The 16,107-nt window shown below is 35.8% G+C and overlaps 1 protein-coding gene across 7 annotated transcripts in view; it reads left to right on the forward strand.

Annotated features, from left to right (window-relative positions):
- The window catches only part of Sms (spermine synthase), a 163,890-nt gene that overhangs the window by 129,845 nt on the left and 17,938 nt on the right, over window positions 1–16,107 (forward strand). For 6 of the 7 annotated variants that reach the window (XM_090377410.1, XM_090377411.1, XM_090377412.1 and 3 more), the window contains exon 8: window positions 12,325–12,414. The exons of the other annotated variant lie outside the window; for it this stretch is intronic. In XM_090377410.1, the coding sequence (XP_090233536.1) occupies window positions 12,325–12,414 (90 nt within the window). The remainder of the gene's footprint in view (window positions 1–12,324; window positions 12,415–16,107) is intronic. 7 annotated transcript variants of the gene reach the window in all.

Genomic DNA, 16,107 nt, shown 5'->3' on the forward strand with positions numbered 1-16,107 from the left:
GGAGGACTAGACTGCTCTTGTTTGCATCCCTTTGATTTCTGGGTTTTAGGGTAAATCAGTTTGCTCCATTTTGTCCTGGATGAGAGAACTTATACTGATCAGGTTAATCACCATCACATAGAGGCAGGAGCAGGTCCACCTTGTGAGCAAGCTATAGAAAGAGTAATTAGTATGTACAGAAAAAGAAAACAAAAGTTATTTTCCTTCCTAAATCTCTGAAATATAAATATTTACTGGCACATCAGCTGTGATGGCTATAGTGCACCAAACTTATTCATATGTTTAAGTCAAAGAAACAAATTTTACTGTATCGTAGTAACTCTGTACTCAAATTTGCCTGTAGAAGGAAATGGCTATTTGGTCCCTCTTGTATAGTGGGGACATACTGAAAACAGGTAATAGATTTACATAAATAGCAGCAATCCTTCTCTATTGCAGCAGTGATTATTATTTAGAGTAATGCAATGTTAAGGCAACTCTGGCAAAGTTTCCATGATATCAGATTGATTAAAATAAATTTATTTAAAAAAGCAGAGTCTTGTTTTTAATAGTTGCTAATTGGGTCATTTATTTTTTAAAGGGTGTGTCTGTATACTATTTCAATAAAAAGTCATTGCCAGCTTTTTAAATTTCACCTAACTTTTTTTTTTTTTTTTTTTTCCTGATAATTTTTCACCTGTTACCTTTTTTTTTTTTTTTTTTTCCCTTCCTGTTAACCTTCTCAATGTTGTCATTTGACTATTGTTATCAGAGCAGCTGTGCTCCAAATGATCATTATTCTATTTATGGGTAATTATTACATTGTTTGGTCACTCATATTGATATTCAAAAGGGTAAAGCAACTTTAGTTGAAGTTTGTAGCATTACATTCAGCTGCTATATATAGTAGAGAAGAGATTAGGAAAATATGCTGATGTCTTTGTTTGTATTTGAATTTTGTAACATTTTTGTTTACAGAAAATTTAAATTTTTGTTCCAGCAAATTTTGATAATCCACTACATTAAATGTATATATACATATTTAAAACTGAGTATTCAAGGTAGAATGTGCTGGATGCTTAGGTCAAGGAATGTATTCCACCAATCTGATCAAATTAGACACCTGCATTGTAGTATGCTTGGTAGAAATTGCCTTTGAAATATAGTGAGCTCTCTGTTTAGACATCTAATTTATGAACTCATTAAGGATGAAATATTTTTGACTTATGTATGCTGTATAATCATGCAAACAACTTGGTCACCTGATAGTTTGATTTGTACAAGGCTGAGGGTTGGCTAGTTGTAAGCATGAGCCAGAAAAGTATTACTTTTGATATTATTTCTACTTAAATGATACAGTAATACTCATTCTTTATCCATTAAAGCAAAGCTTTTATGCCGAGTTTAAATTTTATTTTTGGAACATCATAGATCTTATGGTTGTCCCACGTTTTGGGAGTGAAAATCTTATTTTTGGAAAAGTATTCTTGTAACATGTATTGGAAAATTGTTCCCAATTTCCTAACTTTCACATTACAAATACCTCTCAGGAATGCATGATGTCCAGAAATTCAGGATGTTTCTGTAGCTTTTCCTAATTTTTTTTTTTGAAAAACTTATGTTCAATTTTAGTTTTGTTGCATTTTATATACATTTGAGAAGAGATTAGGAACAGAATATTTAAAGGCAATTAGGTAAGTACACAAAGCAGGAAGAGACCCATAGAAAAGTATTTTAAAAATATACTAAAAAATTCAAATAATATAGAATGTGAATAATTTCTCAAAGGTGTTGTCACATCAGAAACCACAACCTCAGTGAATGACAAAACCCAATGGACAGCATTTCAGTAATCCTTGGCATTGGCCTGGACTTGAGTGGCTATAGTATTCTGTATTAACCTTAGCTGCAAATATCTATCAAGCCATGAACTGAGAACTAAAGGAAGGAGCCTTTTTAACCAGGTAGTTAAATACTCCCAGTTAATGCACTCTTAATGGAAACTGCAATGAGAATGCTGTTCCAGCATTCTGAGGGAAATGTGCAGGGGAGAATATTGAATTTTATTTAGTACTTTAATTGAATATTGGAACTTACCTAATTGTGCTGTAGTAGAGACTTGCCAGCAGTGGTGACCTATGGCTTTCAGTTTATTTTGTCAAAAGTTAATATTTTTAGTTTGGAAAAATATACTTAGACCAGGAGTGGCCATCCCATTGAACACCTGTGAGACAAATTGCAGTGTCAGATTAGGTCTGTGGCCAAAATTGCCTTATTCTAAACTGTCCTGTCAGCTTCTTTCTAGGAGGAATGATGGCCAATTCTGTTAGCCACATACTGGCAGTTGGTAGAGAAGTTTAATTATTAGAATGGTTGTAGCTATTACAGGTCAATAAAGGGGTTTCCTACTGTACTTTAGGTTATAGATTGAAGCTAATTTTGCAACTACCCATGTGTCTTGCTTTGTTTATTTTTTAAAAATAAAGTATAATGGAAATTATATAATATAACCAGTTATTTAGGCATTTTGATGTACAGTCTGTCCTCGTATAGCACGATAGTTGCGTTCCTAGAAACTCTCGTGCAATGCAAAATCGTGCAATATAAACAACAGGCCCTATGGGAAAAGTAGGGTTAGGTGCCGACCACCCAAGATTGAACACACATTTGGAACCAAAACATTACCAAACACAATAAATAATCGGGTAATTTTAATCGTTATAAAATGCTTACGTATTTTATAACGATTAAAATACGTAATAAAAATAATATTATATTATAAAAAAATATTTTTAGTATTTTTTAATACTAAAGAATTTTTTACGGATAAAATACGTATTTTATTCGTAAAAAATTTATTATATTAAATAAAATAGTCGTAATAAAATACTTACGTATTTTATAATACGTAAGTATAAATTATAATACGTAAGTCGTAATAAAATATTGCTAATGCTTTTGCTTCTATCGTAAGCAAACTTGCTTTTTGTTTGATTTTCTATCCAAACAGATGACAGCCGTTCCATCTCTTCCAATTCTTTGTGTCTTAATCTAATGGATTTTAATTACACTTTGAGTTGTTCCCGCTACGAAAGTTGTTTTTATTTTCTCTGCATTCTTTGTAATTCTCCGCGTTGCCTCATTTAGGTCTGTAGCACGTGCAATATCACATGGTCTTTCATTTCGCTCAAAGCGTTTCACAATTTCATATTTTTTCTCTATCGACAGAAGCGGACTAGCCATAAGCCTTACGGGGGAAACCACGGTGGGCCGGAGGCCGGTGTGATTTTGGCCATAAACCGTAGTATGAGGCCACTACAAATTTTCCCGGGTAAGAATTTTTGACCCAGTCCGCCTCTGTTTATCGATATATATATATTTTTTTTCTCTCTAAATCTGCAGTGTCTTAGCCAGGACGCTTCCTTTTCACACCTTTTAAGTATTTTACAATAAAGCACAATTACAAACGAGGTGGCACGCTTGATACACAGAAACAAAGTTGCGCGCGTGTAGCAACTGAATAAACAACACCGTAAAGGCCGAGATACACTATTAACACCTCACATTTTACTAAAGCACATTTCTGGGGGTTACTACCATAAAACAATTTCCAGTTGCGTTTCTGCTAGTGGAATCTGTTATAAACTGGTAGTAAACTCCATCTAATTGCATTTGCGATTATATCGATAGCTGGAATTGTGTTGGTTTTTACGTTATTATGGTGAAATGTGTTTCCCCTTCACTGATATAAAACACATAAATACATTTTCAGAATCTTCTTCGTTCCTATCGTGTTGCTTTCAGTTGGGGTGATTCCGCATTCGACTGCCATTTCTTGTAAACACGAAGGCGAATCGTGTATAAGCGAATTCGGTTCGTGTTATATAAGATAACGTTCCCCTATTTATAAATCGTGTATGATCGAATTCGTGTAATGCAAACACGTGTTATACAAGGACCGACTGTATCTTATTAAACCCCTGGTCATATGATGGCTAAGGTTGTTTGTTTATATTAAATTTTTAATTAATATAATCTCCTCCCTCATGGGGGAGAATTTCTGAGCACTTAAAAAATAAGTCTGTTACAGGAAATTCTCAACTTTTGTAGTTAATTTCCCCTGTCACTGTTATAACCAATGTTCATGGTTAACTTGTTTTCAAATGCATTGACCTCAAATGTTCACTAGATTAAAGTGTATATGCTACTCTTTACTATAAGTATGCTTGAGTCAGTTAATGTCTAATTATTATTTATTTATTTTTAATGTGTAAACATCTTTGGCTGCACCTATTAAATTTTGGACATTAGTAAAATCAGTTTGTTACAATATTGCAACGTGGCAATTACATCATTTGATGTCATTTCCATTTCATAGCAAAGGATCATGGGAGGTGATCTTGGATGTGCTCAGAGATGGCATAAATCAGCTGGTTGCGGAAAAAATTTTTATGATTCAGGACATACCACTTATGTGGCCTTGGGCTAACCATTGCCACCTGTGGCAGAAACCTTTTGGTAACCAGAGAAATGGATATCTTGAGGGCAGTGACCGTTGATGTGCTCAAAGTTAGCATAAACCAGCTCTGAGTGCATCTGAAATCATTACATTACATGCACTTCAGCCTTACCAATTGAAGCACATGTAATTTAGACATTACAGTACTCTTCTGTATTACTGAAACGGTTGTATATTTCCCTCAAAAGATGAATCATAAACGTTTTTCTGCAACCAGCTGGTCAAGGATATTTGAATTGGTTCACAATTGGGAGATAAGACTTTCAAATTCCATGTATTAGTAGAATCTTCTGCTTGTCGGTGGCCATTCTCATTAAGTTGCAGAAGTCCTTGTTAGTCAAGTTTTCACGTTTCTTTGCAATTGAGTGTGGCGAGCTTTTGATCCTCATTCATCTCGTTGTTTGGATAATTGTAAAAGTTTTGAAAGGGATCTTCTTGCAGTCGCGTTATAAGGCTATGCATGTCATTACTGCGTGCTTTGGCAGAGTCAACGTCATCATTGTCTTGACACATCGTCTTACATATTTCAATCGTTTTGCAAATGTCCAGGTCCAATTCATAATCTAGTATGAGCTCTTCATTGTCATCGTAGATCTTGACATATTTCATCTGTTTCCTCATTGTGAAATGGAATGTGCAGTGTTACTATCTCTCGCTTGTACTTGTTGAAATCATGAACCAATTCATAGTTTCGATAGCGTATTGTGTGGATACTGTCGTTTCTTGCAGATCTCATAGCACTGCATGTGTAATTTGTGACAAAGCATGAGAGTAACTGATTGTAACAATACAAATACTTGTATTGTTGCAATCATACTATTCAACGGATAGCTACAATCAAATGAGTAATTAGGCTATTAGCCTAACCTCTTCTAAATGTTAATTTGGTAGAGTAAGTAGCAGGCATGAGCATAAATTGCATCGTTCATGATTTCGGTTCTAGCTGTTTGAAGTGTAGTAGGTGTAATCAAAGATGTTTACACATAAAACATCTTTTGTGCATACAGGGTACTCACAAGATTTTTTTTTTATTATTATTTGGCTGATGCTATATAAGCTTGCTTCCATGCATCATTTGCCACTACTAATACTATACTGCTTGACAAAATTAATGGAACAAAATGTACTTCATTAATCTTTTATTGAAAATATTTGATATAAGTGGCATGCAAATTCAGAGTATCAAATAGAAATCTATCTACCACCCCTTTCAGAGCTGCACGTTATGCAAATTATTCATTCCTATAACATGGGTTGCAACCACATCACTTCATTCCCATTTTGGGTTTTTTTTTTTTTTTTTACTTGCTCAATGGGATAGCCACATCTCCAGTACTTGGGGTGGCAAGTCGTTGTTTAGATGATTTAAGATGGTGGGCTGTTGGAAGACTTGAAGCCTAGGAAGGTGAAGGTGGCATGTTGGTGTAATGTGTCACACAGTTTCATCTCAGCACTATGAAAGCAGTTTCGGGGGACAGGAGCCATTACAAGAGCTGGCCAAGGTTGCCTGACAATGTCCTATCATGCATTGTATCTTGAAGTTGCTGCAGCCCACGGGCAAAAACATTTCCAACCAGTCTGTTAAGAAGGCTCGGTTCAAGTGGACTCTATGCAAGGAAGCCAGTGGTTTGTATCCCATTAACCCCCACCACATATGGAAACCCTAGAGACCACCTTAAAAAAATGAGAATGCCTTAATCCCAAGGCACTGCAGAGCTTGTTGAAAGTGGTGCCATGAATGTGTGACTTGGAGCTCTGGCAGATGGGGTACAGTTCTGTTTTTTTGTGTCCCATTTCAGCCTACAAACAGATTCTAGACGTTATTTCATCTTGAGACAAAGAGGTATGCAGCACCATCCTTCTACCATCAGAAGGGGACACTTATGGTGGAGGTGTACATGTAGAGCAGGATGATGATCAACAGCTGCACCCCTCATGTTTTTTGATAGGGGTACCATAACTGCACAGAGGTACCGAGAACAGATTCTCAATCCTGTGTGCAACTTTTTAGGGGTGCAGTTGATTGGCCCGGATTTTCTTGTCATGCATGACAATGCCACTGCACAAAGAGCTCAAGTGGTGGAAGAATATCTTGAAACTGTATAGCCAACGACTGCAGTGGCCATCACGATCACCAGACTTAATTCCGATCGAACGTGTGTGAATGCCCTTGTTTTGCATTGTGCACCGATAGCCAACTCCTTGCTCACTTGGTGAGCTAAGGTCTGCACTAGTAGAAGAAAGGCATTTGTTGCCACAGAATCTTATGCTTATATTAAGCATAGTTCACTGCTATCCGGATTATTTAGCCATTGGATGGATCATACACTATACTAACATTATGGTTTCTGTTATTTTTGTTGAGCAATATAAATTAACATTTTTCCCTCCTTTGTATTTTATTAAAATGTCTATCACATGCTGATGCAGATTAATGTCATACTTGGCAGGGTGCAGATACTGCTGCCTCTGTTTTTATCTGCCTTAAGAAATTAATCAAATATCCACAACCCATAATGCAAACACTAGTGCATTCCCAAGTGATTTATGTCACAAGAGTATCACACAGTGAAAGAATTAAATAAACATTGAGAAAGAATGGAATTGAAAAAAAATTCAGGACAACTTCAGCAACGTTCTGCCCTGTTCAGTTCCAAAAGATTGTATTTTAGGAAAGAATCTGATTTGCTATCCTTATCCAAGCACTGTATGCAGTTTCTCCTAAGCTTTTGTTTTTCTAGCATCTCATGACTGCCAGGAGCATAGTCTTATTTCAGAACCAATTTAAGATTGGTATGTAGCAGAGGTGTCAAATTGTTTGTATACAATCTGCAGTACATGAACATACCAAATTGTCTCTTCTTTGCAAGCTGCTCACATTACATGTTCTGTTTAATTTTGTTGATAAAGACTTGGCCTCTATCTAGATTGTATGGGAATGTCTGCTATATCAGAAACAAAATGAATTTGTCACCCATAAACAAATTAAAAGAGATAAAGGGATGATAAGAATGTTCACATTAAACTATTGGTATGTACTAGATGCCAGTACACAGGGCTGCCACAAGTGGGTAGGCAAGGTAAGCGTTGCTTACGGGCAGCAGTTCAGGAGGGCACCAAAAAAAATTTGACATATACAAGTTGAACCTCTGTTTAACAGACTGCTTTATAGAGAAATGATATTTAGCATTTTTTTTTCCTCTCTGTAATTACATTTATAATAGTTTCAGTAGAATGAAGAAAATTTCCATATAATGACTGGATTACAAGAGACTTTACGGGGAACGCATTGTTTGCACCTGTTGCGGCTGTTAGTGCTGCTGCTAAGCATGAATTAAGAGCTAAAGGAAAATACCATTCTGCAACTTAGTGTTACTCTTAAAACCTATCGAACTGCTGCTTGTCCCACATACCCAGAAGTAGCACTGGTTATCTGATTGGTTTTATACAATCAGCATGATTTCCATAGTTTACCAGTATTCAACATGACAGGCAAATAATTCATTTGATATAAATACTGTACAGCACATGAAATTGCGGGTACACTGATTTGCTTCTCTGGATCTGTGTTTTATATTTTGCAGTTACAAAATCTTTTTCTTCATGTTCTCTGCCCTCAGACAGGTTCAGGGATTCCTTGCTGCCTTGCTTCTCTATCTTGTGCTATACTTTAATTTCTGCATAATTTCCCCTTACCGTCCAATTCTCCTTCTCCCAACAGTTCTCTTCTCACACATCTACCCCTTAATCCCTTTCCTCAGCATGCTTTCTCTTCTCAATACATGTCCTATAAATTTATTTTGTCTCCTTAATTCTTTACAAACATTCTCTTCTACTTTTTGCAAAATCTCACTCTGTTCACCCATTCTATTCCACACCCACATCTCAAGCTTCTAGGCATCTAATCTCTTTCCCAGTGTCTGTGTCTTGAAGCAATATAGTACATATGAATGTTTTCATCATTTACTTTCTTAAATCCTCCTTGAAATCTCTTCTCAATAGTTCTTTTTTATTACTAAATGCTTCTTTCCCATTGCAATTCTTGTTTTTATTTCTTCCAGGCTTTTCCCAATTTCTGTCATTATGCTTCTCAAGTATCTGTCAACCTGTTCCAATATTATTCCATCTAATGTTTTGATTCTCCTTCCTAGCCATGTTGAAATTAACATTACCTTGGTTATGCATAAGTATATTGCAAAAGCATCAATAATACATAACCAAATCTGAATGAACAATATTAGCAAAGTGGCATCATTTTAAGTTATATCTCATATTGTGAATACCTTCACGAGTTGCCACGATATTGCACTACTTCGAATAAGTAACACTTCAACTGAGGAGAAGACTAATGTTACTTATTCTCAGATGGATACCACCACCCAGACGGCACTGTTTCAGGGCTATTTAGCCCTTCTTCAGTGGGTGGGTAGGTCTCTGGAAACAGTGGCATTTCCTCTGTTTCCAGAAATAACCAAGTGATGCAATGATGACAAAACAGTTATGAAGTATAACTCCACAATATGAGAGATGCCTGGTGGTAGTGTATGATGTATTTAGACTATAAAGCGTTTAGGGCGTAAGCCTCAAGCTATGGAAAAAGACTTTTCCATAGCTTTGAGGCTTACGCCCTAAACGCTTTATATTACTTTGGTTTTATTGCTGTTAATCTTCATATTTTACTCCTTTATTGTGCTATTCAAGATGTCTAAGGAGCTCTATAATTCTTCATTATTAGCAATCAGTATCTAGTCATCTGCAAATCTTATTATTGTCTTTATCTTCCCCCTTCCTACACCTCCTTTCTGCTCTTCTTTGAACTCTATCATTGCTTCTGTGTATAAATCAAATAATGCAGAGGGCATGAACACCCCCACCAATGGGCAATCACAGAATATTTAAGAAAATAGAACAGAGGAAGCATTCCAAAAAATTCTCGATTCGGCTAATATTATATGGCTACTATCATTGGCATTGCCTCTGTTTCCAGAAATAACCACTGGAAGAAAAAGACGTCATTTCGATTATGAAGGTAGAGAGGAACCTATTCAGGAACCACAACAAAATTCAATTTTTTTTTTTTTTTTTTTTTCCAAATTATGAACAACTTTCTCATTAACTGAGAGGTTTACAAATATGAAAGAACATGTAGAAATTTTACCATTACTAAATTTAAAAAAAAAGTAATATAAATCTTTTTTAAATCTTTGCAAAGATTTAAATAAGTGATATTGATGGTTCAGCATTATTTGAAGAACTTAGTACTTAATTTATATTAAAGTGTTACAATATATTTTTAAAAACAATTTTACAGCTACTTTTTCAAATGTAGCAGCATTAAAAATCTATGCAAATGAGGGGAACAGTGGGGTGCTCTTATGAAGAAAGGCTTAAGTTCTGCAAATTGCAGCTTGTGGAAACTATGCTCCTGAGAGGTGATCTGATTGAGGTGTATAAGGCTTTGAATGGGTTGAGCAGGCTCAATGTTGATGGGATTCTTGCTCAGATTATGCACTTGCGAGCACATAAATTCAAACTGAGGAAAGACAGCTGTTTGGAAATTATTTAGCCAGCAAGTGGTTGAATGTGGAACAAACTTCCATCTGTTGTTGTGGAAGTTGATAGCTTAAATAAATTCAATCAAGAATTGGGCAAACTTTTGGCTGGGATGGGGAGGTGAATGGGAAATGGGATTTGCTCGTTTATTTCAGAATGTGTGAGATATGTTAATTCTTTTCTTTTTCAATAAATTAATAATTATTTCGGCTTTATTTTGGGGTGGCAAATTGGATTTCACTTACTGGTGGCACATAGGGTCGCAGCAGCCCTGCCAGTACAGTAAACCCCTGCTATTCGCAGTATCTGTATTTGCGGTTTCGGTCGCCGATTTTAATATAAAATGAAACCTAAAAAAATGTGAATTTTAAAGCGCTGTGAATATTTTCCCGCCATTAAAAAAAAAAAAAAAAACATGGGCGTGGCTAAAATTATCTTTCCCGGTCAAAACAGCGCTCAGTGGGTGGGGGGAGAGGGGTGACAAAATCGCGAGCGTGGGTGTTTCTCGCTAATTCTTGTTCAGTACGGGTTATGTGCTTGTCATGGAAGGTTTCATCGTTTGCTTTTAATTTATATGCTTATAAATTTATCAATTTATAAATTGATATGCTTACAAAAATGATAAATCTACTGTTTTGCAGTGTAAAACAGACTTTTTCGAGTGTGTTAACGGAAGAAAGTGACTTTACTGTGGACAAGTTCTAACCCCTACAAAAATATGGCTACAAATAGAAATAACAAGAGAAATGTGAAAATATCAAAGAAGGTGATGACATTAGCGAATAAAATTGAGTTATTAGATAAAATTTCTAATGGTGAAAGTGTCTCCTCAGTGGCAAAACATAAAATCAATGAGTCAACAGTATGATCAATCAAAAAATCGGAAGAAAAAATCCGCCGTAATGTCCGTGAAAACGCACTAATTGCTTCAAAAATTTGCTCTGTAACTCGTGATGTTAAATTAGAAAAAATGGAAAAGGCTTTTAAATCTGTGGATAGAAGACCGAACTCAAAATACAATTCCGTTAAGTTCATTCATGAAAAGGCAAAACTCCTTTATCAACACTAGTGAAACTGGTGATAGCACTGGCGGGATAAGTTTTTTAGTTAGCAAAGGCACTGGTTTGAAATTTCTAATAAATATTACATTTAATATTAAATTGTTTCTTATTTTCATTTCGATGCCATATGCTTGCATGTCACTATGTACATAGTCATATTATGAAGGTACATGTAATACATACATAGCCAAAATTTTAGACTAGTTTTTCTTATATATTTCATACTTTGGAACGGAACCCCTTTATTACTATGGGAGCCATAACTCAGTATTTGCAACACTTCTCAGGAACGTAACCCCCGCAAATAGCGGGGGTTTACTGTACATGTAAACCTCTGAGTTTTCAATCAGTTTCGGTTAATGCGGTCACAAACATCAATACCATTCCTCTATATATGCCTTCTAAAATTTTGAATAGTCAGCTGATTATGAAACAATTTTTAACAATGCAAAAAAAAAAATCCCTGAAAAGTTGACATTGTTGAAGAAATTGGTGTCATTGGAAAGGATCTTGGTTCCCATAATGTTAGAATGCCTGGATTCACATTTAAAGTATTCACATTTAAAGCATTAATTCCCCACATAGCAGGAAACTGTGTGGAGAACAGCTGCAGATTTTGGATTTAGAGCCAAATGTGGAAAGAAGCATGTTATTTTGCTGCAACCTAGAAAATGGGAATTAGCTGCTATCTTAAATTTTATGAAGAGGAAAAGGCTATAACTATTCAAACGATTAATCTTTTTATAGAAATAAGTATATCTATTTTTCATTAATTTTGTAGCTCATTTCTTTAATAAATGTTTTTTAGATTACTTGCTTTTTGTTATTCTTTATATTTCTATGTACACAATTAAAACTTATTTTAAAGGCCTAAATTAACTCTTCTGACAAATGTTCCAAAACATGAATTATTTTTCCTATTGGTTTTTAACTTTGATATATGCAGTTTAGAGATATACAGTACTCATTGCATTTTAATCACATATATAGAGGTTTACCACCTGTAGTTAGTTTTCTTTTGCTTAACTTTTGTTAAGGTAGCATCATTCACATCTTGCCAGGTATGACCTTAATCTGCATTATCATGTGGTATATAATGTTCATTTCAACGTAATCTTCAAGATTTTAATTGGTTTCATAATTTTAGTCAAATACTTTGTTTCATTCACAAGAATTTCTATTTTATGAAAAAGTGACCCTTAACTTGATTAAATTGACCAAATGGTCATAGATGTTTGTAGACAACATCTAAGAGGAGCATGTGGTGATTCCCTAGATCAGTTACAAGGAGACAATTATCAAGTAATGTTTTCATGTTATAGTATTGTTAATTATGCCATTAATCTTTAAACTACTGTATTAAATACAGTATTTCAAATAATCAAATAGCTAGAATATTTATGTGAAATGGTTTTTTTTTTTTTAAATGTATAGAAATCTCAATGTACAGGGCAATAAAATAATTCACTGCCAGGTGGAAAACAAATAGAGTAAATCATTAAGAGGAATCCCACTCTGCAAATGCCTCTGTATTGGTTTTAAATGATTTGGGAAGGGATTTGATTACCCACAAGGAGGGGTGGGACTCCTGGGGGAACAGATCCAGCCCCATCTGGTCTTTCTAGCTAAGCACACAGTTATACAGGAAGGGTTTTCATTTGCCTTTAAATATACATTTAAAGGCAGTTGCATTTTCAGGATAACTAATTCTCCAGTTTCCTGCTGTGTGGAGAATTAGTTATCGTGCCTGTTTGACTTTAAAAAAAAACTTTGCACTGTTTCAAAAGAGCAATAAAGTTAAATTCCCAAAGCTCACTTCACAAACTGTCATGCTCAGTTTCTGCTGTATGCCTTTCTTACAAATATTTTCATAGGCATTGTTCTGACTGTAATTTAGCCTCTAAGATATTCTGAATATGTGCAGCAGCTGCTAGTCAACATTATTCTCATTTCATTTCTATACTTTTCTTTAAATTCTATACTTTTGTTTTCTGGAAGAACCTGTGTATTTCCTAAAAATTACAATCCATATAAATTTAAGTTCAGCATCAAGAAAATTTCTTGTGAAAAATACTAAACTAAATAAAATAACTTCAACATAAGCAAACAACATGAAACTGTGAACCAGTTTACAGCTTTTATAGCACTCTCTGGACAGTGAGATTGATGGTAAACAAAATCTCAGCCATAATGCACTGGCCCATACTTCAATCATTGTGCTACAATCAGAGCACAATTGTTTGTTTCATGGATCCTTCCTTTTACAGTGCTCATTTGACTGCAATTGAATTGATGCATTAAGGCACAAAAATTGCAGTTCATTTTGATGAAAGAATTCATTTGGGCAGCAAGCATGTTAAACCATAGAGGCACCAGGATCAAATGTAGGTTTGTTTTTTTTGACAAAGAATTAAAGGATGACTGAAATTCTGGAAGACAAGATTTAGATATGTTTCTTTTAAAAAGAGGTATTTAAGGCCAATGCTTATATAAGGATTAAAAAAAAAAATTACATGCACTTAAGAGTAGTGGTCATTGAAAGATTTGTTTGACACCTTAATCTCAGGGTTCAGTGTTGGGTCCATTATTGTTTTCGGTATTTATAAATGATATTGATGATGGTATATCAAGCTTGCAAATTTGTCCAAGTTTGCAGACGATACAAAGGTTGGCAGGGTTGTCAAGGACGCTACTGACACTATGCTGCTGCAACAGGATCTGGAAAGGTTGAACAGATGGGCTGAGAGGTGGCAAATGAAGTTTAACCTTGACAAATGTAAAGTACTACATATGGGAAACAGTAACCCCAGAGCAACGTATCAACTCTGTGGTACTACACTGACAGTGGTAGAGGATGAAAAGGACCTGGGGGTAATTGGGCAGGCAGATATGAAGTTCTCTGAGCAATGCAGACGGGCTGCAAGAGTAGCTCATGGTGCCTTGTCAATGATATACAGGAATTTTTCTAGCAGGGATAAGGAGGTGATTATTCCCTTGTATAAGGCAATGGTCAGGCCACACCTTGAGTACTGTATACAGGTCTGGAGGCCTCATTTCAAGAAGGATGTAGAGCTGCTGGAACGAGTACAGAGAAGGGCAACAAGATTAGTGAATGGAACAAAGGGGTGCTCTTACGAAGAAAGGCTTAAGTTTTGCAAATTACAGTGTCTGGAGACTAGGCACCAGCGAGGTGATCTGATAGAGGTGTATAAAGCCTTGAATGGTTTGAGCATGCTCAATGCTGATGGGATTCTTCCTCTAGCTCAGAATAATCACCTGAGAGGGCATAAATTCAAATTGAGGAAAGACAGATGTAGGATAGACGTGCGGAAATTTGCCTTTAGCCAGCGGGTGGTTGGTTGGTGGAACAGACTTCCATCCCTTGTAGTGGAGGTTGATAGCCTAAATAAGTTTAAGGCTCAGCTGGACAGGTATTTTGAACGAACAGAGGGGTGAAGTGGAAGTGGTTTTTTTTTTTTTTTTGGCTGATGCTGCATAAGCTTGCTTTCTTGCATCAAATGCCTCTAATAATGCTAATGCTTACGAAGAAAGGCTTAAGTTTTGCAAATTACAGTGTCTGGAGACTAGGCACCGGTGAGGTGATCTGATACAGGTGTATAAAGCCTTCAATGGTTTGAGCATGCTCTATGCTGATGGGATTCTTCCTCTTGCTCAGAATAATCACCTGAGAGAGCATAAATTCAAATTGAGGAAAGACAGATGTAGGATAGACTTGCGGAAATTTGCCTTTAGCCAGCGAGTAGTTGGTCGTGGAACAGACTTCCATCCCTTGTCGTGGAAGTTGATAGCCTAAATAAATTTAACGCTCAGCTGGATAGGTATTTCGAACGAACGAAGGGGTGAAGTGGAAGTGGGTTTTTTTTTTTTTTGGCTGATGCTGCATAAGCTTGCTTTCTTGCATCATATGCCTCTACTAATGCTAATGCCATCTCCATGGCAACCCACGGATTTTGAGCTGACTCTTTTTTTCCTCTTTGCAGCACTGAATGAAGTATCATGGATAAAGTGGAATATAGTTCAGTTCCTCTTTCTGCAAGGGAAAATACTCAAAACAATCCAATGTGTAAAAACTAACCTGATGTCCAGGTTAGTGTTGTTACACATTGGTGTAAACATTTCAAATGTGAAAACTTGAGTGCATGATGAAGAAATCCCACAAGAAAGTATTGCAAAAATTGAGTCATTAATCCTGGAAAATAGCTGTATTAGCATCAAAGAACTAGCTACATGGCCACAAATTAATATAGGGTCTCTGAAGAATATCAACAGCAGTTGCATGTAAGAAATGTCTGCTAGATGGGTTCCTAGATTTCTGACCCCTTACAGAGGAGGAAAGGGCACAGTGTGCAGCACATGAAATGTCAATGTGCCAGGAAAAGCAACATATTGCGGTGATTTTTGCTGCTGGGTCATTATTTGAAAGACAAACTGGCCTGTGAAAGCAAATTGAGGTGGCAGAAATATGCCATTTTGTCTGGCAACTGCTGAAAAAGTAATACTCACTAAGTGAAAATTCAATATAAATATCAAAAAATATTTAATCCAATTGTGTATACCCAGTTTATCCTCTCCCACACTAAAACCATTCTGTTCATTTGGCTGTACTGTAAAGTAGTTTTACTTGCCAGTTTATTAAACTTCAGTAAATCCTTACTTAAATAGGATTAGAAAACTAGCAATGGTGTGAAATGATTTTGGTTGCCATGACCACACAAACTGAGTGAAAAGGGATGTAACATTTCATTAACTCCTAAATTAATCCTGGCCTCTTGCAGTGATAGACTCGACTCAGTATCTACTGGAATCAAGTTTGGAACTAATGGAGGCAAAACTTTGATATAATTGGCTTTGTATCCAAAAGGTAGGGCCCTCTAGTTAGAAAATGCTGAGTATTTTAAAGAGACATCTTTTCAGTATTGTGGGGGGAACATTTTTACAAAAACAGGATCTTATAATTACCATGTCTGGGAAAAC

This window comes from Mastigoproctus giganteus, chromosome 7 (genome assembly GCF_048544385.1).
Source record: "Mastigoproctus giganteus isolate SK-2022 chromosome 7, ASM4854438v1, whole genome shotgun sequence".
NCBI classification, from domain to species: domain Eukaryota; kingdom Metazoa; phylum Arthropoda; class Arachnida; order Uropygi; family Thelyphonidae; genus Mastigoproctus; species Mastigoproctus giganteus.